Source organism: Lynx canadensis, chromosome C1, assembly GCF_007474595.2.
Source record: "Lynx canadensis isolate LIC74 chromosome C1, mLynCan4.pri.v2, whole genome shotgun sequence".
NCBI classification, from domain to species: domain Eukaryota; kingdom Metazoa; phylum Chordata; class Mammalia; order Carnivora; family Felidae; genus Lynx; species Lynx canadensis.
This window is the reverse complement of record NC_044310.1, coordinates 31,293,062-31,315,801: the sequence shown is the minus strand read 5'-3', so window position 1 is coordinate 31,315,801 and position 22,740 is coordinate 31,293,062. Positions and strand designations below refer to the sequence as shown.

General features: G+C 47.9%; 1 protein-coding gene across 7 annotated transcripts in view; it reads right to left on the bottom strand.

Annotated features, from left to right (window-relative positions):
- Positions 1 to 456: 456 nt before the first annotated feature.
- Positions 457 to 22,740, bottom strand: part of NFYC (nuclear transcription factor Y subunit gamma) — a 66,556-nt gene continuing 44,272 nt past the window's right edge. For 3 of the 7 annotated variants that reach the window (XM_030324025.1, XM_030324026.1, XM_030324027.1), the window contains exons 3-10: positions 22,077 to 22,148; positions 20,233 to 20,346; positions 17,274 to 17,369; positions 12,111 to 12,284; positions 8,457 to 8,615; positions 5,204 to 5,311; positions 2,670 to 2,729; positions 457 to 1,667 (exon numbers count right to left, since the gene is read on the bottom strand). In XM_030324025.1, the coding sequence (XP_030179885.1) occupies positions 1,236 to 1,667; positions 2,670 to 2,729; positions 5,204 to 5,311; positions 8,457 to 8,615; positions 12,111 to 12,284; positions 17,274 to 17,369; positions 20,233 to 20,346; positions 22,077 to 22,148 (1,215 nt within the window). In that variant the 3' untranslated portion in view covers positions 457 to 1,235. Of the gene's footprint in view, positions 1,668 to 2,669; positions 2,730 to 4,719; positions 4,995 to 5,203; positions 5,312 to 8,456; positions 8,616 to 12,110; positions 12,285 to 17,273; positions 17,370 to 20,232; positions 20,347 to 22,076; positions 22,149 to 22,740 lie in introns of all 7 variants that reach the window. The other 4 variants (XR_003970682.1, XM_030324028.2, XM_030324024.1 and 1 more) reach the window with 4 other exon arrangements.

Sequence of the window (22,740 nt, the reverse complement as noted above, 5' to 3'; positions counted from 1 at the left end):
GGCTGCCCTCCGTGGCAGATGCCATGCCTCTGGTAATGGGCACGGCTGTAGCCGGCAGCTCAGAATGGCAGCCTGTGCCAAGGCAGAAGTGGAGGGACTGATCCGGGTCCTTGTTTGAAGGACAGAGACAGTTTCTTCCACGAGAGATGCTCTCTTGACGCTCAACCAGCAGGACACGGCTGCATCTGGCCCACATGTGGTAGTCTAGGAGGGAAGGCAGGCGGGCGTCTCCAAGCAGCAAACAGATTCGGATCTAGTTCATTTGCAAAATCAGCGGAAGACCTCCATTTGAATCAGATATGCAGCATTAGCTCCCTTAGCTTTGGACGCCCGCTCTTCACAAGGGTCCCGATCCTTCACAGACACGCAACCTGAGGGCAAACAAACCTAATTTCCAAGCCTTCCCAAGAAAAGTGGCCCCATGAATGCCCCAGACACAGAAACCCAGACTCTAAATTATCTAAAATGAGATTTATTGCATTTCATGCAGTTTGAAGTCCATGCAGCAAAGGAGACTAGCACAATTTTTAATGCATTTTAAAGATAAAAAATGGGGGGTGGAGGTGGGCAAATGCACAAAGTTCTAGTCTCCTTGGGTCCCTGGGAGAGAAGGGTTTGGAAATGAAACCATCCACTCTCCATGGCAAATGAGTTCACCTCTTAAACGCAAGGAATGTTTCCACGGCCTCTGGGTGCAAACACACAGAGCTCTGGGACGAGCACAGGGTCACGAGGAAGAGGACCACTAGTGAGAAAGAAGCTACGTGGTCACCTAATTCAATCTGCGGGCAGAACAAGGTGGCAAATCCTAGGGCCGCAGCTGCTCCGAGAGTCAGGAGATAACATACCCCCCTGAGGAGATGTGCTCCTGGAAAGAAGTGGCGGTAAGAATCAAAAAAAAAAAGGAAAACAAAAGAAATATTTCTTCAACCACACTCTTCAAGAAAATGCCATAAATATGTTATTTAATATTCATTTCATAGCATTGGACACACAGCTCAACATACTGAAATATTGATTCCTCGGAGAAAAAATGGAGAAAAAGGAAATAAAAAATATTGCATCTTTCTGTTGGAGAATCTCGGCCTCCAGCGTGGGGCGCAGTGCACCAGTGTCCTAGCCTGTAGGAGGCGCGGAGGTCGGCCGGGTCCTCTGGGGAGGGAGGCTGTACCCATCGCCCGGAGCTGTATGGCAAAAATTGTGTTGGGCGTCCGTGGCCTTGCCAGCTCAGGCCCTCAGTCGCCGGTCACCTGGGGGGCCTGCCCGTCGGAGGGCTGGTTGGCTGACTGGATGAACATGGGCTGGGCGAGGTCCTGGCCGGCGGGCATGGTGACTTGCTGGATCTGGTAGAGCTGCTGCGAGGGGTGGAGAGGAGAGAGTGAGGTCACCCCCGGGAGAGGGGCATGCAGCTCCCTATGGGCCTCGAGTTGGCTGGGGGCCCCGGACACCTCGACCACCACCCACTGTAAGGCGTCGGAGGGAGGAGGGGGAGTGGGGCTCTGCGGGGGCTGGGCGCAGCAGACACAGGAGGCTCCGGCCCGGTGTGAGGGGGTGTGTGTGGTGGGCGGGGAAGAGGTGCAGGGAGTTGCATTTCCCGTGGCTTTCACTTCTCTGGGCTCTGCCTCTCCCGTTAGCTCAGAGCCTCGGGCTGGCTGCACGCTGTTCCTCTGTGACAAACACAAGCAATTCGATCCACTGTACCAGCAGCTTGGAAGTCAGCATTTCCCCAACTCTTGGTAATCCTCACTAGCAGGGGCAGTAGGATTACCCCCTCTCCTCCTCCTTTCCTCCGAGTACCTGGCTCAGGCCGAGGCTACAGTGAACCTGCGTTTCCTACGTGGGCCCTGCTGAGGAGGTGGCCTGGGTTTAAACGCTTACTAAGCCAAGACCCGTGAGGCGTGGAGAAGCAGCTCAGGTAGCCACTGTGGAAAGACACGGCCAACTGGACACGACTTCTCAAGCATTCCCCCCTCAAAAAGCCCACGGGCGAAGACCCCCCCACCCCCCACCCCGTGCCACAAGAGCCCTGGCATGTGAGCCTAGTGTGTGGTGCAGGCAGGGGCCAGACGTGGGTCCTGATGCCGGCTCTTCTCCCTTCTGGGCAGCAGAGAACACAGGCGTGGGGGGGGGGGTGGTCATCCTACCATGTACTCGGGGGTCTCTGGGACTGTTAGTGTGAGGGAAAAGACAGAGGGAAAGGGTGACTCCTTCCTCACATGAGTTCAGAATTACTGAATTCCAGGCACCAAGAGAGCTTGAGAAGTCACATGTTCGCTGCATTTCAACTAACCCATGCTATTAGAAAGCGGCATAGCTTAGAAAAAACTAGTCCTAAAGAAGGAAACAGGAGACCCGCATTCTAGTCCTGGTTCTGCAATCAAGAGCTGCGTGAGCACAGACAAGACACTTCTCATCTCTAGGACTCGGTTGACTCATCTGTAAAATGGGGATTGGGACTATATAATGTCTGAGATTATTTTCAGCTCCCACAAATCTAAATCTAAAGGATTTGTACTCCAAATTCAAGACTGAACCCGCTTTAACAATTTCTGTCCACTCATTAACGGAGAATAGGACAGTTGCCGTAACCATCCAAACCCACAGATCTCACACCCGCTACCCCCCCACAGCCTCTCCCCCACGGCCCCTGCCCCAGCTGGGTGTCCTACCTGTCCATCCGTGAACTGGCTGAACTGCTGCTGTCCTTGCTGCACCTCTGTCTGCGTGATCTGCAGGAATCAAGATGGCAGAGGAAGGTCAGCTGCAGGGTCTGGCCCGCTCCTCCGGCAGCCCACAACCAGGAGAGGGTTGTGAAGACTGCGTGAGACAATGCACATCAAGTGCCCGGAATGAGGCCTGGCACAGAGCAGGTGCTTAATGAGTAGCAGGAGAGCAAGGGTCCTTCCCCATCCCAACTACTGATGGCTACTCCGAGCCGAGGGCCACAGAGGGGACCACAGAGGACCCCGGAACGTGTAACATACAAAACTTCCATAACCCTCTCTCTTAATGTCCACCTGCTTCCCACCTGCTTCTCATTGCAAGCTCCTAGGTGCTAACATGACAAGGCCTAACATTTACGGCTTAGGCAGAAACCCCAGGAGACCTTTAGCCAGTGAATGCAGACTGCAAAACGCGGGGCAAAGGGGTGAGTGGTCTGTTTCATTCTTGGAAGGTGGGCTCCAAACCAAACCCGTATCACCTAGATTATCTGCCTGGAATATGAAACACCCTGGCGGGGAGGTGGCCTTGGCCCTGGAAGCCCTTGTGGCACACCTATGAAGTACTTTTTCCGAGACAGGCCACGTGAAGTCGTCTGGGCCAAGCAGGGGGTGGGGGTGGGGGTGGGGGTGGGGGTGGGGGTGGGGGGGAGGGGGAGGGTGGAGGCGGGTGGAGCAAGGAAAACATGTATCACATGTACTTACAATCTTATGTGGGGATTTTAAGTACATTTGAAAAGAAACGTGCTGGCTGACGTGCAGAACTGCATCATATAGTGCGAGCTGCAGACGCAGCCTGGTAGACTAGTAAGAAGACGAAAGCAAGCTTATGTGCATATGTGCACCTCTGCAACATCTGACTAGGAACGTCCTCTGTGTACCATCTCCTGGAACCCTCACAGCCAACCTGCAAGGTACAGACTATCCTCTCGAGGATCCTCACAACAGCCAAAAACACCCTGTCAGGCCTACCCGTAAGGCCGTCAGGAGTAAGGAGGGGACAGGCGTGATAGGGCTTCATGACGGTTTCCTACTGTTGTCCCTTACTGGGGGTCCTTCCCCTCCCACCAGTCTACCAGTCTCTAAGTGGCTATCTTTACAGCCTCCAGTGCAAAGTTAAGTATTCAAGAAATGTCTACAGAATAAATGAATGACCCTGAGACAAATGGCAAATATTCTTCATAGATGAGAAGGTCAACTGTGCCCTGTGGCCAGCAGGACTGCTCTTCACACGAGCTGAGAAAATTTCATTTACCTTTAAATGCCATTTACACGTTATTCACTCAGCAGTCGTTCAACAAACATACTACTACATGCCGGGCCGTCACAGTCACAACCTGTTGTAATGTAGTTGTTGTAATGGTGCCCTCTTCTTGCTTCTTCCCCCTCCTGTCTGACAACCCGACTCTCCCCACTCACTGGCTTTGGTTTCTGGCCCCCAAACTGGCCTCTGAGGAACTAAAACCTCTTCTTTCTCATTTCCTCCCACCCCCTCGCCATGAAAAGTTTTTGGACCCCAGGTTAAAATCTTACAAGACTTTTTGTTTTTTGTGTTTTAAAAAGAGGGGTACCTAAGGGTGTGACCTGACCGGTTTGGAGATGTGACTCCATGCCAGTCAGCCCCAAAGGAATTAGGGAAAAGGCCAAGCCCTTATGTGAGCCAAGACATGGGTTTAGAACAGGCCCTTTAATGATCCCAGAGACTATATGGAACTCAGAAGCCTTGCTTTTGGCTCATTCCTTATATTTTCCCAAATGAGATCTTTGGAGACCTGCTCTACAAACTCAGCTCTGTCACCACTGTCAATAGATACATCACCAGAAATGCAACTGGGCCAGACGGGTCCAGCTCTTAAACGATCGCTGCTTTTTTTGGGTCTGAGGCAAAAGAATCCATTAACAATGCCTCCCCCTGACCAGCATCCCCCATCCAGTGCAAATGATGCCCATACTCCCCAACCCCCAATCCTCAAGCCCAGGGAGGCTGTCCCCTCAGCACCTGTGGCTCACAGTCCTCCGTCTCTTAGGGCACGAGAGGAGACGAAGCGGACAGTCTCTGGCTGGGCGTGCATGGGGAAGTAAAATCCAGGCTAACTTTCCAAAGGGCACAGCGGCTGCCAGAACACAACAGCTATTTAGGTTCAAAGATGGAAACTCAGGCTGACGATGAGGCAGTCTGTCAAAGTGCTTCCTCTGGTCAGACACGTACACACATACATCAGGCTTTCTTCACAAGCGTCCTTGAGATTTCCCTTCCTTTGCATTTCTTTGTCCCTCGAGAACAAGATGGTAAGAGACACGCTTTGAATCCAGTCCTCCACTAAACCCCGTCTGTCCTTTGGGGTGAAGAGATGTGAAGGGTGTGGAGGTGTCTCTTGCTGAAGGGTGAGGTGGCAAGAGGGCGATTGCTGAGCCCTCCTTTCCAGCCAGAAGCCAGCTCGGGCCGGTCCCCTACCCAAGCCTTGCACCTTTGGGGCACATACCTGTGGAGCGCTGGTGGCAAGTGTCTGGATCTGTCCCTGCACGACTTGGGTGCCTGATACAGGCTGGGCTAAGCGAATGTACTGCAGCTGGCCGGCATTCAGCTGCACCTAGGGTGGGGCAGACAGACAGATGCAGGGGACTGAGTGTGGCCTCACCAGGCAAGCTTCCCCTGCGGTGACCGTCCCCTGCCCCCAAGCTCTCCAAAGAAGCTGACTCTGAAAAGCTCCTCTTCAACAGAGGTCAATACAGGCAAAACCAGAACATCCCCACCCCACAAGTCACAAAACACAACAGAGGATATGTTCCCTGAATGGACTGTGGAGAAAATTCCCAGAGGATCTGGCCACATATGTGACGAACAGCATGGCTGCACCCTCAACATTCACGGACTCTTAGCTGTTTGCTTAGTTTATCTTAGGATTTTATCCCAAAGACTGTGAGACATGATCGGAATGCTCTGTCCCTAAAGTGTGGGCCTTTCCCCCCTCTACCTCCACACCCCGCCACCCTATTTCCCGGGATGGCTGATCCAATACTCACAAGAGCTCCAGCATCTGCCAGGAGCCCACGGCAGATGGCCGTCACTCCGTGCCCTAGCCCCAGTCCTGCCCAACCCCATGCTGCACATCTCGGAAGAAAAAGCTGGCCTGCTTCACTATCTCTGTCCCCAAGAGCCAGGACCAATGGGGGTCTATGGGACTTTTAGGATCTTTGGTCTTCAGCACTAGCTTCTAGCCAAACTCCTCCCAAGGGGAAATTGAATCAATAAACCTTTCAGAGAAAACCCCATCACGGGAAACCAAAGCTACAAAAAGGCCTTTAGAGTCCCTCATGCTTAAGATTAAGTCTCAGATAATACAATAATACCACATGCTGCATTTAATTGTGCGCTAAAAGCCTTAACTCAGGCTCTTAACGCTCCAGCGTACCATGGAAGTCTCTGTGCCTCGAGCGGGAACAGAGAGACCAAGGCGGCTGCACTGAGAGGAGCCATGGCTCAGCAGAAGAGAGTCAGCAGAGCACTGCAGACGTCCACACTCGGGATCTGGGCGATGAAAGAGGTACCAGGAGGACAGACTGGTCTCTCTCTATCTGAGGGCCCAGACACCACCCTCCCTGGCTGCCCAGCCTGCCTTTGTTGCAAGGGTGAACTTCTTGACGTGAACAGGTAAGTCATGCCTCCTTGTCCCGGAGTGAGTTCTCCCCTTCCTTCAAGAGCCAGCTCCCTGGCAGGGAACTTTACCTCCATGAGGACAGTGCTGGTAAATGCAACTGTCCGTGTGCACGCAGTCACACTGCTTCTCTGCAACTGCGGTCTCAAAGGGGATGTGACCCGCCAAGAAAAGACTAACACTTGGTAGTCAGTGTAGACCTTGGAAGTTCTTGGTAGACCATTCCAGAATTGTCCACTTAGGAAAACGGAGGGATAGAAAATCTAAACCCGTTAAGAACCAGGTTCACAGGAGACAGGGCAAGATATTGCGACCTGCGGTCTTTTCTTTCCGAGAACACGTCAAGAAGAGCTGCTGGGAAGTTGTGATGCCAGGCCCAGACCGCCCCCCTTAAATCCCGTAATGTGGCTTCCAGGCAACAACACTAAGTTGCTTGCGGGGCTGAAGGCAGCTGTGTGGAGGCTCGGAAAGCCTCATCTGCCGACACTGATGGTGGCTGGTCCCAGGAGTCCCCGGACTCCAGACCAGGAACCAGGATGAAAGACTAAAGCCTTGTCTCAAGAACAGGGAAAGTATACTGACAGCCACAGAGATTTTACACCTCTCAGCTGGGAAGAGCTCTTTGCAGAAACAGATGTGACTGAAAAATTGTGAGCCAGAGAGTTTCCAAGCAGTTCTTAGAAGCAAGAAGCTCCTCTTTTAGGCTTAGGTTTAGACGTCTAATGATGCTCTGCCCTCAGTGCTCTACCACAAGGACAGGTCTGGGGCGCCTGGCAGCTTTTTGATGTTAACTACAGGATAAATAAGCCAGCTCCTCGGGCTTTCAAAAGAGAAGCAAAGTTTCCTTCCTGAAGGTCCCCTCTATTGGGGTGAGCACTCTTGAGTTCAGAAATGCAGACTCCTACAGAAGGTATCTGAAAATAATGAATTTGCAACAAATATGTGCTAAAGCTCTGTACCCCAGAGGGTTAAAAAGACTTGAGTTAAAGTTACTGTAAAGTGGGAACTCCTCTGCTTAAGTAAATTTGTTCTGGTGCCTTCACATGTAAAACAGAGGACCATTCAAGAGAGAGGTCTTGGTTAGTGCCTGACACAATGAGGCAAGGCACCTGAAACTGATGGGTCTGTATGTGGGGGGGTGGGGGGGGGTGGGGGGGTGGTGGAAGGGGAAGGGGGAGGGAGAGAGGGAGGGAGGGAGGGAGAAGGAGCAAGCTCTAGCAGAGGGAGAGTGCGCCAAAAGCGCAAGAAAGGGAGGGAGGGAGAGGAGACAGAAAGACAGGCACAGAGACTCACACACTCCACTTTCCTAAGCTTTCTCTTGGTCTATCTGCTAACTTAGTAAGAACAGTTACAAAAACAGAGCTTTCTGCAAAGAGGAAGTGATTAGCCAAGTCCAAATGACTTTCTGTATCTGCCTCCGTGTCATTTACAACAGGCAGACCAAGGGGCAGAAACAGAAGGACTGCTCCGTGTCACTCACTTTTTCCACGTTTTCGGGTGGCAAAATGACCAGTGTATAGGTGGCAAGTGTTAAGATAGGACATTTCTTACAAAAGAGCAAGTACAAGTAAAAAAGCCAACAAATCTAAGAAATGAAATCCCTCAAGGCACACAGGAAGCAGCAGTCCACAGTGAAGGAATGGGTAAGTTAAATGAAAGCCAAAAATACACTTTGCTGCAGGCTCCACTGGGAACTGACTCATGAATATGCAACAAGTGTTATTTATGGCCTTCCCCGTACACCTCCCTCTTATTCTCTGCTAATCAAAAGACAGGACTGCCTCCCAGGGCCGTCAGGTCCTGGCATGGAACAGTGGTTACCAGCATCCTCTGCGTAGGTGGAGTGCGGGGACGTGGAGAGGTGCTGCCCCACGGTGGCATACCTGAAGTGGATTAGAGGAAAGCAGGCAGTATACAGGGAAGCAAGCTGTGGTCTGGGTGAACAGGGACATAGGTTTAAAAAAACACGTGGACATCTACACATATGGGTATACGAGATCCTCTGTGTGTAAGATCTGGAAGCACTCCCGCCCCCACACGAGCACAGCGCCTTGCGGCTGCAAGGCAAAACGGGCCTTACCGGGATCTGCTGGATCTCTCCCGTGTTTGTGATGATCTGCTGCATCACCTGCATGGTCTGTCCGGTGCTGCTCTGGGCCTGCTGGGCTTGACCCTGCGGCTGAGCCTGGACAATCTGCACCTGCTGACCTTCTCCAACCTGCATGGTCACAGGTGTGGTCTAGAGAGGAGTTATGAGAAAAGAGGATTCAGCTCGAGATTAGAGCCACTGCGCTTATCAAGGGGTTAATAACGACCAATTAACTGGGAGCAAACCCCCTCCATGGACACCCAAACTCACCTTAACACTATTTAGCAATACTCAGTGTACAGGGCACTGCTAAAGTTACTCTCCAAGACAAAAGATGGGAGAAAGCCACGCATATGTTTAGGCTCATGGTACAGAATATTTGCCCAAGCCCCAAACACCTCTATGCTTCAAATACTGCAATCTTTCAGAGCTCTTGCAACGAAAGAAAGGCACATCCAATACAAAAGAATCAAAAGCAACCCTGACAGTTCATTTGAGAAATGGCCAAAGTCAGGTCTGGAGCAGGTGAATTTGGAGAGCAAACTGAATGGAAAGCGGGGTCAGTACGAATTTACTAGGTTCAGGATCCTGGACTCCATTCCAGGCATGCAAGACACTGGGAGGAAACTAAGGCGCACGCTGGCTGCACTCAAGCAGCAGAGCAGCGCCAGCCCACACCGGCCAGCTGGCTGCTCTGGATCCAGCACGGCTTCCCACGGGAGAGGCAAACGCCACTAAGATGTGGATGTTAACTGAGGCCACCCCTAAGTAACAGAATTTAATAAAGCGAGGATTTTATCTTTCCAGAAACAAGAATCTCAGATGTAAGAAAATTCTGTCTACCACACACGACCTGGCAGGTTCCGTGTCTCTCACACAAACTTAGTGGGTTGTAGTCTTATGAAACTTACTCCTTTGAGAGACGGTAGACGTGAACCGTCAAAAGGGTTGGTCGGTCACTTGTTCAAAATTTTAAAACTTTAGCTCCAGATGTGACCTTTGCAGATTACCTAGAGCAGTGGGCCCAGCACATGGTTCATGTGGTGGGGGTGGGGTGGTAGTGGCACATGGCAATGGAGGGGTCAGGGGGTGATGGTCATGGGAGTGGCAGGAGGGTGGAATCTTTTAAATTACACTCACACCCCCAATGCCCCAATTTGGGTATGGTCCCGTCCCACTCTGAATTAAGAATTACCTAAGACGACTCTGGGAATCTCAGTGAATCTGGGCTTCTACTGATGTTGTTATTCTGATGCTCTCAGACTTTGCCTGCATACGTATACTATGCATCTAGTTACAGGAGAAGGGGATGTGTCCCAGGAACTATAGAGGAGATGCAGGGGATTACTAAGGAAGGAGAAATTACTATGAACTGGACACAGCGGGTAAAGAGGACAGAGGGATCTCTGTAAAAATACATGCGGTAGGCCAGGACAACAGGAAACACCTCCTGTTCTCTCACACCACGATTTTCAACTCAGCCTATTCTATTCCAACCTCCAGGAATAGAAGTTTCCAATTTTATGACAGAACGCACAGGATTCACTTTACCAAAAGATGCTTTCCTTCCAACTTTAATATGTGTTCTGTCCCGCAAAGGTTATCTGAACTCAACCTGAAATAATCATTACTACAGGCCTAAGCAGGGGTGATACAGCACAAGGCCACCCTGAACCAGCAGGACAGAGAACCACAGCTAGAAGACACAGAGAGAGGCCAACTTCCCCATCCCCACAAGCCTCACCAGCTCCAAGCTGAGAAGTCTGGGGTGGCAAAGAGAATAGATGAAATTCTTGCTGACTAAAAAAAATGTATACTGCCAACTCATCACTGTACTTTACCAACTCAATTTCCCCAAGAGGATTTCCATGGTATTTCTGAGTCATTTCAGGAAAATGAAGGCTTGTGCTAGTTGGCAGCTGTCAAATCACGTATGGCGTGTGCCCTGCTGTCAGGACACAACAACCACGAGCTTCTTAGATGTTGAGTCGATGAGAGCCAGCGCTTCGTAGACTCCCTCAAAGTTTGCTCTGTGGAGGGATAAAGCTCTCACCACTGCAGAGGCACAAGCCTTGACCAAAGAAGATCCCTTAGGCATCATGGTACAGTGAACGCCTTGAAGCAGGGACTAGGCTGTGATCATCTTTGAACCCCTCCTGCCCGGCACAGTGTCTGGCAAAGAGCGAGCATCCTAAAACTTGTTATACGGATAAAAAAGGGAGCAGGGAATAAATCCTAAAATCATAATTAATAGTTAAATCTACCTCCGTCATCGTTTTTTCCTTCTAGGCAAACCCAGATCCTTACCGGCATACCCAAGACTATCTAGCATGTGTCCTCTGCCTCTATTTTCAGACTTGCCTAGATGTCCCCATGCTGACTGCACCCTCCTGCCACTCCCGGTGCGGGTTCCCACCTCCAAGCCTTTGCTTGTGCTGTGCTACTGGGAAAGCCCTCCTTGCCCTCTTTATCTGATTCATTGCCACTGTTCTCCCTCTAAAAGTTGGATTATTCCCTTTCGGGAACCTTCTCTGACATCCACTTCTACCACCTCTCTCACATTTTTGTTAGGTATCCCTTTCGATGTGATCCCTTAACACCCTTTACACAGCCCTAAGAATATTTCTACACTTCTCAGGTGGTGGTGGTACGACCTTTATGTAATTGTACCCTACTAGTTTGTGGAAATTTTTTTTTTAATGTTTATTTGTTTATTTACTTATTTATTTATTGAGAGAGAGAGAGACAGACAGACAGACAGCACCAGTGGGAGTGAGCGCATGAGCAGGGGAGGGGCAGAGAAAGAGAAGGAGAGAGAGAATTCCAAGCAGGCTCCACACTGTCAGCACAGAGGCCGGTGTGGGGTTCGATCCCACTAACTGTGAGAGATCATGACCTGAGCTGAAATCAACAGTCAGGACGCTTAACCAACTGAGCCACCCAGGCACTCCGATTGTGAAAATTCTTAAAAATAGGGACTGTTTTATTCATGCTTATATTCCAGGCACATAGGATAGGACTCAATCTTTGGTGAATAAATTAATGCTTGTCGGGGAATCTGGAGTCAGAGCTCAGAGAACAGAGTTCTTCACAGCCTCCCGCGATCCCCAACAAGCATGGATGTTACTGCTTTCACAACAATCCACTGGGGGGAGGGAATATTCTGGTTGCTACTGTAAAAAGATCACTTGACACAACTATGGTGCGACGGAAAAATGACAGGGAGAAGAGGAGGGGAAGTACGCAAACTGGAAATGATGCCTGATCTCTTCCTTAGAGGTACAACAAATCCTAGTTCCGGTGTAGACACAGGCATGGGGTCCACTTGTAATACCTCCCATGGGGATGTTACTACTCTTCATGGGGGCATGATATAGACTTTTTTCCTTCCAAAATGTTTTAGCTCATAGGGATCCTGGAGAGCATCTTCTCACTGCATCTCCTCATGTGACCCGTGAGGAAACCAGGACCCAGAGAGGTCAGGGTGACATGTCACTATGGTGGCTGAATCTGGGGAGAAGCCCAAGTTTCTAGACTTCAAACTTGGTGTCGTAAAACGACCGGCCTGCTCCTCTGCCCCGGCCGTGCTCTCCCCAACCTAAGCGGTGCCGTGTTGCCGGTGGGCACCCTCTGCAGCTCACAGACCTGGCCCTGCTGAGGCTGCGCGATGATGATCTGCCCAGGCTGGATGGTGGTCGTGGAGCTGGTGGTCTGCTGGCCCTGCTGCTGCCCCTGGACTTGCACGGCAGCGGGCTGCTGAGCCAGTGTGAAGTAGTACTGGACGGGCTCGGCGGGAGTCACGGACTGGCGCACCTCCTCCTGTGGGGTAGAAGGAGCAGCAGGTAAGACGAAAAGAACTGACTCAGCAGCCGCCACAGTGAATTTCCATTCTTCCCCCAAACGGACTCTGTGCAGTTGCCTGCTGAATGCTGAGCTCTCCACATTTGAAGCCAAGGGAAAGTGGAATTCGAAGAGACCAGTTGTGCTAAATCAAACTAAAAATAACAGATTCCATAGGCTTCACAAAACATACAGCCAATTTTCTGAAGTACAGAGTAATCACCCATTGCGTGATGAGTTGCAAATGGGCAAATAATTACCGTAACTAAAAACCACGCACCAGCAGTGCCTGTCAGTAAACGCCGTCAAGGCCTGTGATCTGCAAACGGTGCTAATTGCGAGCACTGGGAAGATGCTACCCAAACATCAGGCTCTCATCTCAGGCCAGCCCCCAATCTCCCCAGTAGGCAGCACTCTCCTTATTTGGTTCCTGCCAGCTCTGGAGGGACAGAGCAGGGAAAAGGGAAACAGGGCTTTCCCTGGGCTGGAACTTCAGAATTGAGTGTCAGGATTGAGAGCACTGGTAGGTAAGCGCCTAGCTTTTCACAGCACATCAAGAGCTCCGTGGTCACTGAAGGCACATCTGTCCAGCGTCAGGTCTGGTTCTGGTTGTACTTAGCCACGGAAGCGCAACCCAGGGGGCCTGAGGGACAGCTCTCCGCTGGGGGGCGGCCTTGGCTGACTAGGGAGGTCGCATTCTGTCCAATCTGCGGGATGAAGAGACTGTTCCTTCTTCAGCTGACGTTTTCCATGGCAGAAGGAGTAAACAACCCTCTCCCAGCCACCTTGAGCTCACAGCTGAGAGTGTAGGATGTTTACACACACTACGACATGGTTAGAGCCTGAGGGTCCGGGGTTGACCGGCCCCTGACCACTGACACAGAGATCGGCGTCTGCTCCGGAGGGCCCTGCGACACACGGTGCCCCTGCCTGGGACAACAAAAACAACAGAAACATACAACCACTTGGGTTGACTGAGCAGAAAATTTGCTTCATTTACCCAATTCCTTGTTCTGGGCTAAGTATGCCAGGCTCAAGAAGAGAGGAAAAGGCACTTCTTCAAGGTATAGAGGCACTGTGGGCTGCCTCAAAGTTCCCCAAAATGACAATGACACAGCCGGTATTGACCCCATACCCTCACTATGTTAGGTGCCCCAATCTATGTTGTGCAGTCCTTTCCTCACTACACTTTGTTTTGCTTGTCAAGTGCCCTCCCTGCTTGAGTGGAAGCCCTATGAGGGCTTAACTCTTGCTCTCCACTGTTCCAGCCATTCATTCCCTTGTAGGTACTTAGTAAGAGGTTGCTGAATGATGGATGGATTTATAGAGCCAGGCAGACAGCTGCAGGTAGGAAAGTGTTTTTTTTTTTTTTTTTTTTTAAGCTCTATACCCAGAATGGGGCTTAAACTCACAACCCCAATATCAAGAGTCACATGCTTTATTGACTGAGCCAGCCAGGCACCCGGGAAAGTGCTTTTTCGCTTAAGTTGGTGTATGACAGTCTCTTGAACCCAACAGCTATTACCAACAGAAAAGAGTAGCTACACTCTCTTTTGTTACCTCTAGGATTTTGTGGTCATGGTGTGGGGAGCTCATGTCCCCTACAGAACAGGGCTTGCCTGGTGACTGGGGGCCCAGGATACTAGTACTGTTGACATCCAGGCTTTGAGGAACTGGGGTCTTGGCATGACAAGATTCCCTAACGGCCACCCACCCAGCCTCAGCAGACACTTTTAACATTCTGGATTTCTAAGCTAGTTCTCAAACAAGAATGAATTTTCTAGGTTAATGCAGTCTGTGCTTTAGACCCAAACAATCTGAACCCTGACCATAACCATGCTGAGGCAGAAGAAAAAGGAGGTCCCCTTTATTTTCATTGAGGTCTCAGTTTCCAGAACAATGTAACTGTGACATCATCATCATCTCCATTTCAACTCAACTTTTCACCATTATAAATAAAGGCCAGCCTGTCAATTAGCTCTTGGCTGTGGCAAGGATAAATACAGATACCCTCCCTTAACCAAGAAACAAAGGCCAACAGCTCTTTTCAAAGCTCTTGAAATAGGTTCAACGTATTTATTTTCCACTGAGAATGCCCTTCTCATTTTATAAAAAAAACATCCATCACTGTAGTCTAGACCTAACTTACAAAAGCTCTTGGGTAATGAGAGGGTGTAGAGAACCAAGAACCCCCCACCCCCCACCGCCACAACCAACTTGAAGGAAGTCAGGGAGGAGGGAGAAACTGGTGCCTCCCAGCCCTGACCTGTGATTGTTCTGTCTCCAGTTATCTCTGACTGCAACTGGTCTACAAGTGAATATAGTCTTTTTGCCAGACAAAAAGCAAACCCTTTAAGCATCCCTTTCAAAAGCCAAAATACTCCTTGCCAAAAACTGTGACAGCAGGTAAAAAGCTTCTCCTAAACTGCCCATCACTCCCCCTTAAGTTGTTTATGAACTAGGCAGTGTCTAGGTCACTCTGAGAGTACCAAGTAGAGGCGCCTAGGTTTGTGTTGTGAGGACCAGGCGAGATTGTTCTCGAATCACTGGAATGGAAGGAGGCACATCTAAGGTTCTTCTGCATTATGAAGACTCATCCGGCCAATGGAGGGCAAGCTAGCAAGGGAATGATTATGCTTGGTTTAAAGAAATGGGTGAAGAGAAAATGACATTTCAATGGGCAGGAACTTTCAACTCATAGCTTTAGTGGAGTAGAAGTCAGCCTCAACTCTTCTCTGCTTCTAAATAGCCTTTACTGGCTTCCCCAAAGAACAAGAGAAATTTCCAAGCATTTCTTGAGAAGTCAAGGACCTTAGATCTACAATTCAGTATTTCTGGCTAGTTTCTCTCCCCAGCAGTGGGAAATCACCCCCTGCGCTAGGACAATCTCTGAATGACTGGATCAATCCAGAATGGGGCACTTGCCCAGCTTTTGCAGTGGCCTCCCTGACCAGAGGGCTTACGCTTGGAATCTTTTCAGAAGTGGTGACTGACAAATGTCAGAGAATGAGCAGCATCCCAGGGCCATCACTACAGAGTTGTGCAGCCAGCCCCAAACTGAAAAAAGTACATTTGCTTCAGTAGCCAGAAATGAACTGCTGCCTCCTTCAGAAAGGGTGAGTTTTGGAGAGTAGGCGCTTTTAAAGGACTTAAGGAGGTGCCAGCCAATTTGGAGCTTGGGAAAACTTTGAGTCTACAGAGGATTAAAAGTGCTATCTTAGAATTTCAGGCCAGCTTTCAGCAATCTCAACCTTTCAAAGGCCAGGCAGCAGCTGTCCCCAACAGGACGCCAATCAATGGCTTGAACACCTACAAAGACCTGAATCCAGGCAGCAAGGAGCTGTTTCAGCTAGACATACTTTAAAAGGAGATGGATCACAGCATTGTGAGCCGGGCTAGGATGGAACAAGGAACTGTCTGACACCCTGAGTCAGTCAGGCACTGAGGGCTTGAGGAAGGCACAGGACATGACCCTTCCCTGCAGCCAGCTGGTTCAGCAGACGGCCCATAGAGAACAAGCAGGAGTTAGCACAAGGCCTGACTTTGTCACAGAGCTCAACACCTTGTTTTTAAAGGGGGCTTCTGGAACAAATTCCAACAAGGAGAGCAGGGGTATGGTAGCATTTGTTTTGGGGGAAGAGAAGTAGTCGGAGTTCTTGTTGTAGTGACTTCTCAGAGAGGAGGAAAACACCCCAAGAGGAGGAACTGAGCCTGTGGGCACAAACCTGCAATTGTCTCAAAGGCGATGCGCAGCGGGGGGACGACCGTGGCAGCCTGCCGCTGTAAACATCCGACTGAAAGCTCCTCTGAACACCTTACAGCTTCCAGTCAAGGATGTTTACAGTAGCAAAGACTGCCCAGAAAGAACGGAGCCGCAGTGAGGCACCTGCTCTAGTAAGGAGGGGACAGAGGATTTGCTGATCCAAAGGCCCCCAGGCAGGGTCAGGATTACAGGTGTCCTTTAAGATGCCCACTTCTATACTTCCTGACTGATTATTAGTATGAGACAGCATAGGACAATGGTTGTCACTGAATGACTCTGTCCTAAGGATAATATATTATGAAATAATTCATTCAAAACACTTAAAATTTTATTAACAAAATAAAGCGAGGAGAACAAGGCACGGCTTTGTTCCTGTCAGACCCTGCCACTATTCCCCAAGTGTCTCTACCACACCGACTGAGTCATGCAATCCGTGTGCCTCAAACAATGAGCTCTACAGGAAAGGGGTCTATTACAACTGCAGTTAAGAGCTTTATGCACCCAAGGTGCTGAAAAGACAATCAGTGTGGCCTTTGGAGAGGGGCAGGCAGAAGAGAGGGAAAGACAGATATTCACATTCTTTCTCATGACTGCTCAGAAAACGGTTTAAGTGGTGGTTCTCAAACTTGGGTGCACATTAGGCACATCTGAAAAGCTCGACAAAGCACTGATGCCTGGGCCTCCCCGTCAGATTCTGACTCAGCTGGTGTGGGGTGGGGCCCGGACACTAGTATTTTTTTAAACCCTAACAGGTGATCTAATGGATAGCCAGAGCACTATATAGAGAACCGCAAACCAGAGTAAGAGAAAACCAAAGTCCATTCAAATACCACTGGGCACACAGAGAAGCTGTTTCTTTGTATCTGGAAAATCTAAAATCTGTGCCTTGCTGGGAATGTTCTCCCATCCCAGATTAAGAATTCTGAGAAATTCCCTAGGATACCTTGAAATGAGCTTCACTTTCCTGTTTGTAACTTGTCTTTAACTTTCATTTTGTCTACTTTCACTGAAATACCACCTCAGAGGCACTGAGTTAAAAGTATCCATAAATGAGTAACAGAGGGAGATGTTAAGGATGGATCTGGTCTAGAGAAAGAAAAGCAAAAGGAACAGCAAATGACTTGAGAGAGGAAAAGGAGCATATCTGACACCAGCACGCAAGGTGCTCTTTGGTCAGAAGCAGCAGCAATGCCTTCCCGGCTCACCTGACGCTTTGGAGGTTTCAGTTCATCTCTTGGAACAATATCGATGAGAAAGTCAAACTGATCAAATTTTGTAATTGCCATGGCGATATCATTCCTCTGTAACAAAGAAAAGCAGGGTGAAAAATTAGCCTGGGGAGAAACTAGTTCACCTGGCTTTACACCCTCCACGTTACAAGTAAGATAAGATGATGACTTCTAAGCCAAACTCAACAACCACAGCCAAGGCTGTAGCTAAAGCAAGCACAGCCAAACTCATACACTTCACATCAGACTTCACGGAAGATCTACATGTAGCTCATGCTCTACAAGCTAGGGATTTGAGCCTCCAACTACAACTATCACCTCTGCTGGATCCTACACCAGGCCTGCCCCACAATTGTTAAATTATCATCCTCCAGCTAAATTTGTACAAGCCTAGCAATCTCAACTGGCAGGTTTCAAGGTTAAGCTACTATTCAATCTTATAATCTTTCTGAATCTCTATTGAAATCCTAATAACTTTTTACAATTATTTTCTGGTCACTGGATCTATATGTTAGCTCCCGCAAGGCTATGATTTTTATTTTGGAATTCAAAGTCACAATGTTAAATCCGTGGTTTATATCTTGTTTAATGTGATATGAATAAGGGGAAGTCTGAAGTTACTAGAATTGACTAATGATACCAAAACCAAGGCTCGTTCCAATGGAATTCTAAGAGTGATACTCCCTTTCTTTAAATAATTTTTAAAATTTTGTAATTAAAAACTAACACATGATCCTTAAGATCTGTATACTTCATTGCATGAAAATTTTAAAGCAAAAAAAAAAAAAAAAAAAACAGGAAAAAGTAGTGAACTCTAGTGAGTGATATACATATTGAAGTCTTGAGGGGAAAGTAAACTTTGAAATGCACTTAAAAACAGATGACTTGATGGACAGAGGGACAGACAGATACGGGGATAAAGCAAGTAAACTTAACGGTAGGATCTAAGAGGTAAGTATACTGTAAACTTTGCTTATGTTTGAATGTTTTCGTAATAAAATGTTGGGGGTAAGTGAACATGGTAACAGAAATCCCTAGCAATCTCTCTATATATCACATCTTAAGAGAGGTGACTCACCAGACAAAACAAAAGGGGATGGAAATTTTGTTTTTTCCTTCCCTTGTCTCTGTGATGGCCCCAAGCCACTGAAATGCAAAACTCCAATCCACCCTTCTTGCCAACCACCAGCTTGACAATAACCCTCCAACAGAAGCGGGGTGCATCTTAAGGCCGCCAGGTCTCATTTAAGATCGGTACGATACAGTATCACATTCCTGATGATGTCACCTACTCAAAGCTATCTAAACAGCTCATCTATGGATGGAATTGGGGGAACAGTGGGGGGGGGGAAACAAAAGAACACCTCCAAACATACACCAAAGTGTGCTACAGTATTTTGGAAACAGTTGGTCTTTTTTTTATTTTGGCTTTGTTAAAGCCAGTAGTATTTTACTGAATACTCATATTCAGTAAAATACAGAAGTCTTGAGGACACAGCTTGATGAATTTTAATAAATATACGTACCCACACAGCTATCAACCAGATAAGATTATAAAAAGTGTCCTTCTATCCCTTTCCAATCAACTGCCCTCCCCCCTGAATCTGAGGCAAGCACTACTCTGGTTTCTATCACCACAGATGGTGAGAGTATATGGAATCATGTGTTATATAATTTTTCCCCCTCTGGTTTCTTTTGCTTAACATAATAATTTTTTCAGATTTCACCCACATTGTATGGAACAACAGTTTTTTGTTATTGTTGTTGAGTAGTAATCCACTTTATGATTATAACCTTTTGTTTCTATATCCCCATCTTGATGGATATTTGAGTTGTCTCCAGTTTTTGGCCATCATAAGTAAGCTTGTTATGAACATTCTTACACAATAACATCCACACTTCAGGGTGTATACGCAGGAGTAGAACGGCTGTGTCACACAGTGGGGATACGTTTAAGTTTATTGGAAAGTGCCAGTTTCCCGAAGCAACTGGACCACTTCAAATCCTGACCAGAGGTAAGCACTATATGAGTTTCACTCACTCCACTCTCTCACCAACACTTGGTATTGTCAGTCCTTTTTGTTTTAGCCATTCTAGTGGATGTAAACCAGTGTCTGGTTCTAATTTCTAGTTCCCAGGTGACAATGATGCCGCACACCTTTTCATATGTTTATTGGTCATTTGGGTATCTTTTTTGAAACACTGTCCAAGTGTCTTGCTCATTTTTTAATCTGGACTCATCTTGAAGATAGCTTTAACTGGATCTCTCTAGAGTCATAGGCTTCCTTCACAGCCGCATAAAGTAAGTTCTCAATGTCTAGCTGCATTAGAATGTAGGCTTCCCAAGGGTGTGGGGGTTCTTTCTGTTTTGTGTGAACACTGCTTGGCATACTGTAGGTGTTCAATGAATACTTGCAGAATAAATAAGCACGCATCTTCAATTTGGAGGTAAAGGGAAATTCACACACAATGTGAATGTTGATTTTTAAAATAAAAGGAAAATGAGAAAGAAAAGGAAAGGGTTCCCAGGAAGGCAGACAAGGAACAAAAAGGCAAATGAGGTAAGTGAGATGGATTCTTCCTGGGACTGCCCTCTCCTGGAGTCTCACAAGGCTTCCAACCAGAAGTTGTTTACATCTGGAAATAGATCAAACACTTGAGCCTCTGTCTATAGTCAAAGCTCACCAAGTGAAGAGTTCAGTCACTGAGCTGTGAAAAACGTGAGAATTGGCAATTAAGATTCTTGGTGGGGAAATACAATCATGGCCATAGAGTATGCCTGCCTCACAACAGTGGGAGGAAGATGCCAATTACACACATCAGCTTGACAGAAACCTAAGGAAGAACAATCTTTGGTCCAAAACGATGCAAGAAAAGCAGACAAAGGCAAGGGCAGTTGCCTGTCCCCTTTCCCCATGTACGTCTACAACATTACCTGTAGAGTCCGGCGCTTGTTATCCTCCGTGTGGATCCAGGCTCGAAGAGTCAACTCTGTGATAAAAATCTGGGCTGCCTTGGCAAAGAGCACAGGGGCTTCTGCACTGATCATCTGCAACAGATGTAGGCCCTCCCTGTCAATCACCAGCATGTCATTCAAACCAGCCCACTTGTCCCTTGCCTCACGTCCTGCCATCGACGATGGGGTAAAGGCTGGAAAATGAGAAGGTGGCAGTCCCAAGAGATTCCAAGGTAAAGTAAATCCTTAAGAATCGGGCAAAGCAGAAAGCAAGTAGAAGAAAGGAAGAGGGAAAAAGAATACTTTTCTAGCAACTACCACATACTTTCTTATTCTCATAACAGACTTTCAAAGAAACCTAAAGAAACTAGGGTTTAGGAGAGGTAAAGTGACTTGCCCACGGCCAAAGAGCCAGTTAAGTGGCAGGGTTAAGGTCCTAATCCAAGGACAGACAATGTGGGGAAAGATAATGAGTTTGAGAGCCAATGGATTTAGATAAAATTTCAGGCTTCCCATCCTTCTGGGTTTTACTTTTCACATATTGAAAAAGAAGACAACCTTTCGGTGTTGTTGTGGGAATCAAATGAGGTCATGTATATAAAAGCACCCAGCACAGGGCCTGGCACTTAGTAAGTGCTCAAGTAATGTAAGCTGCTTTGCCATGTCTGATTTCAAAGTTCAAGCACTTGATCAAACAAGGCTCTGAACCCTTGGTGAGCTGGTCTGTGCAGGACAGAGCCATGGAAAGAGCTCTGGAGTTAAGGAAGGAGAAGTGAGAGCTAATAAAAGGGAAAATTGCTGTGAACTGTTAGCTTTCTATACAAACACAAGGGACTATTAGTTTTCAGTGATAAGAAGAGTGAAGGGGCACCTGGGTAGCTCAGTTAAGTGTCCAACTCTTGGTTTCAGCTCAGGTCATGATCTCACCGTTTGTGGGATTGAGCCCCACATCGGGCTCTGCACTGACAGCACAGAGCCTGCTTGAGATTCTGGGTCTCCCTCTTTCTCTGCACCCCCGCCCCCAACTCACGTGTTATGTGTGCCCTCTCTCTCAAAATAAATAAACTTAAAAAAAAGAAAAAGCTGACAGTGTTGCTCTCTTCCTGAGAGTTGAAATAAGAGGTGGGCGCCTAGGTATACAGAAATAGCCACCTGCAAGGAAACCTCACAGGTTGTCATTCATGTAAAACAACTCACAGATTGAAAAATTAGAACAAGAGCAGTATCTTTATCAAGCATTTCTTAGAGCTTATATTGACAAACTAGAGATTGCAATAAAATGCTAACTGAGAAGATGGCACTGTCCTGCTGATATAATCTGTGTTTACCCTACACAGTGAAAAGGATGGGTGATTCAAAAAGCAAACAGCAGGGGTGCCTGAGTGGCTCAGTCGGTTAAACGGCCGACCTCGGCTCAGGTCATGATCCTGGGGTTCACAATTTGGGAGCCCTGCATTGCGCTGTGTGCTGACAGCTCAGAGCCTGGAGCCTACTTAAGATTCTGTGTCTCCTTCTCTCTCTGCCCCTCCCCTGCTTGCTCTCTCTCAACCGCTCTCAAAAAAATAAACATTAAAAAAAAAAGGCAAACAGCATATTATCAACATCTGGAAAACAAGATATCCTTAATCTCCAGAGAAGCAAGATATAATAATTAAAACTGTTCAATTTCAGCTCACTTAACAATTTTAGACAGGAACGAAATAAAAAAAGCAAGAAACAATAACGAAATTTTCATTTTTAAGCTTTGAGCACTACAAAAATGAGCGACAACCTACCCACCATTATAACTTCAATATGAATAATAAAAACGAATGTGAATTCACCTTCACGTCTTCATCCAGTTTCATGATCTTCTTAATACGAGCCAGTGGGAGTTCTTGTACTCGGAAATCTTTCTGAAATGAGTAACAAGAGGCACATAAATGGTGGGGACAATCAACAGGGCATGACAGGCATCTTGAAACACTGTGACTGGTTTAGTCCCTCCTTTCAAAAAACATGGCAGGAGAGGAGCTACAAATTAAATGAAGAGAATACAAGTTTCAGAGCAAAATTCTTCTTAACCCATGCAGAGCTTCAGACAATTAAAGGTTTCAGGATAAACTTACAATGCCATCTAACAGCGCCCTCATGAAGAGTAGCCCCAAACAATATCAGATTCTGTGCCAGCACAATATTGAGGTACATCTTGAGTGCCCACCGCCGTCCCCCTAAGCACACCAACCAGTCTGCGATACGTACATTAAAATGAGACTTTTGCCTCAAGGGCATTCCTTTGAGTTGCTAGTTTTTTCTTCTATTCTGGGACTACAAGGGCAAGGTGCCAGCAGCACCTGACCACTGTGACCCACAGTTGTCTTCAGCCAGCACTGGCTGATATGGGCTACTTCTGACCTTTGCACTAACCTGACACCAGAAATCGGGGAGGAGGGCCTTTCCCATCACAGCAGCAAAGGCCTGGTCTCCGAAGTTTGCTTGGGGGTGGGG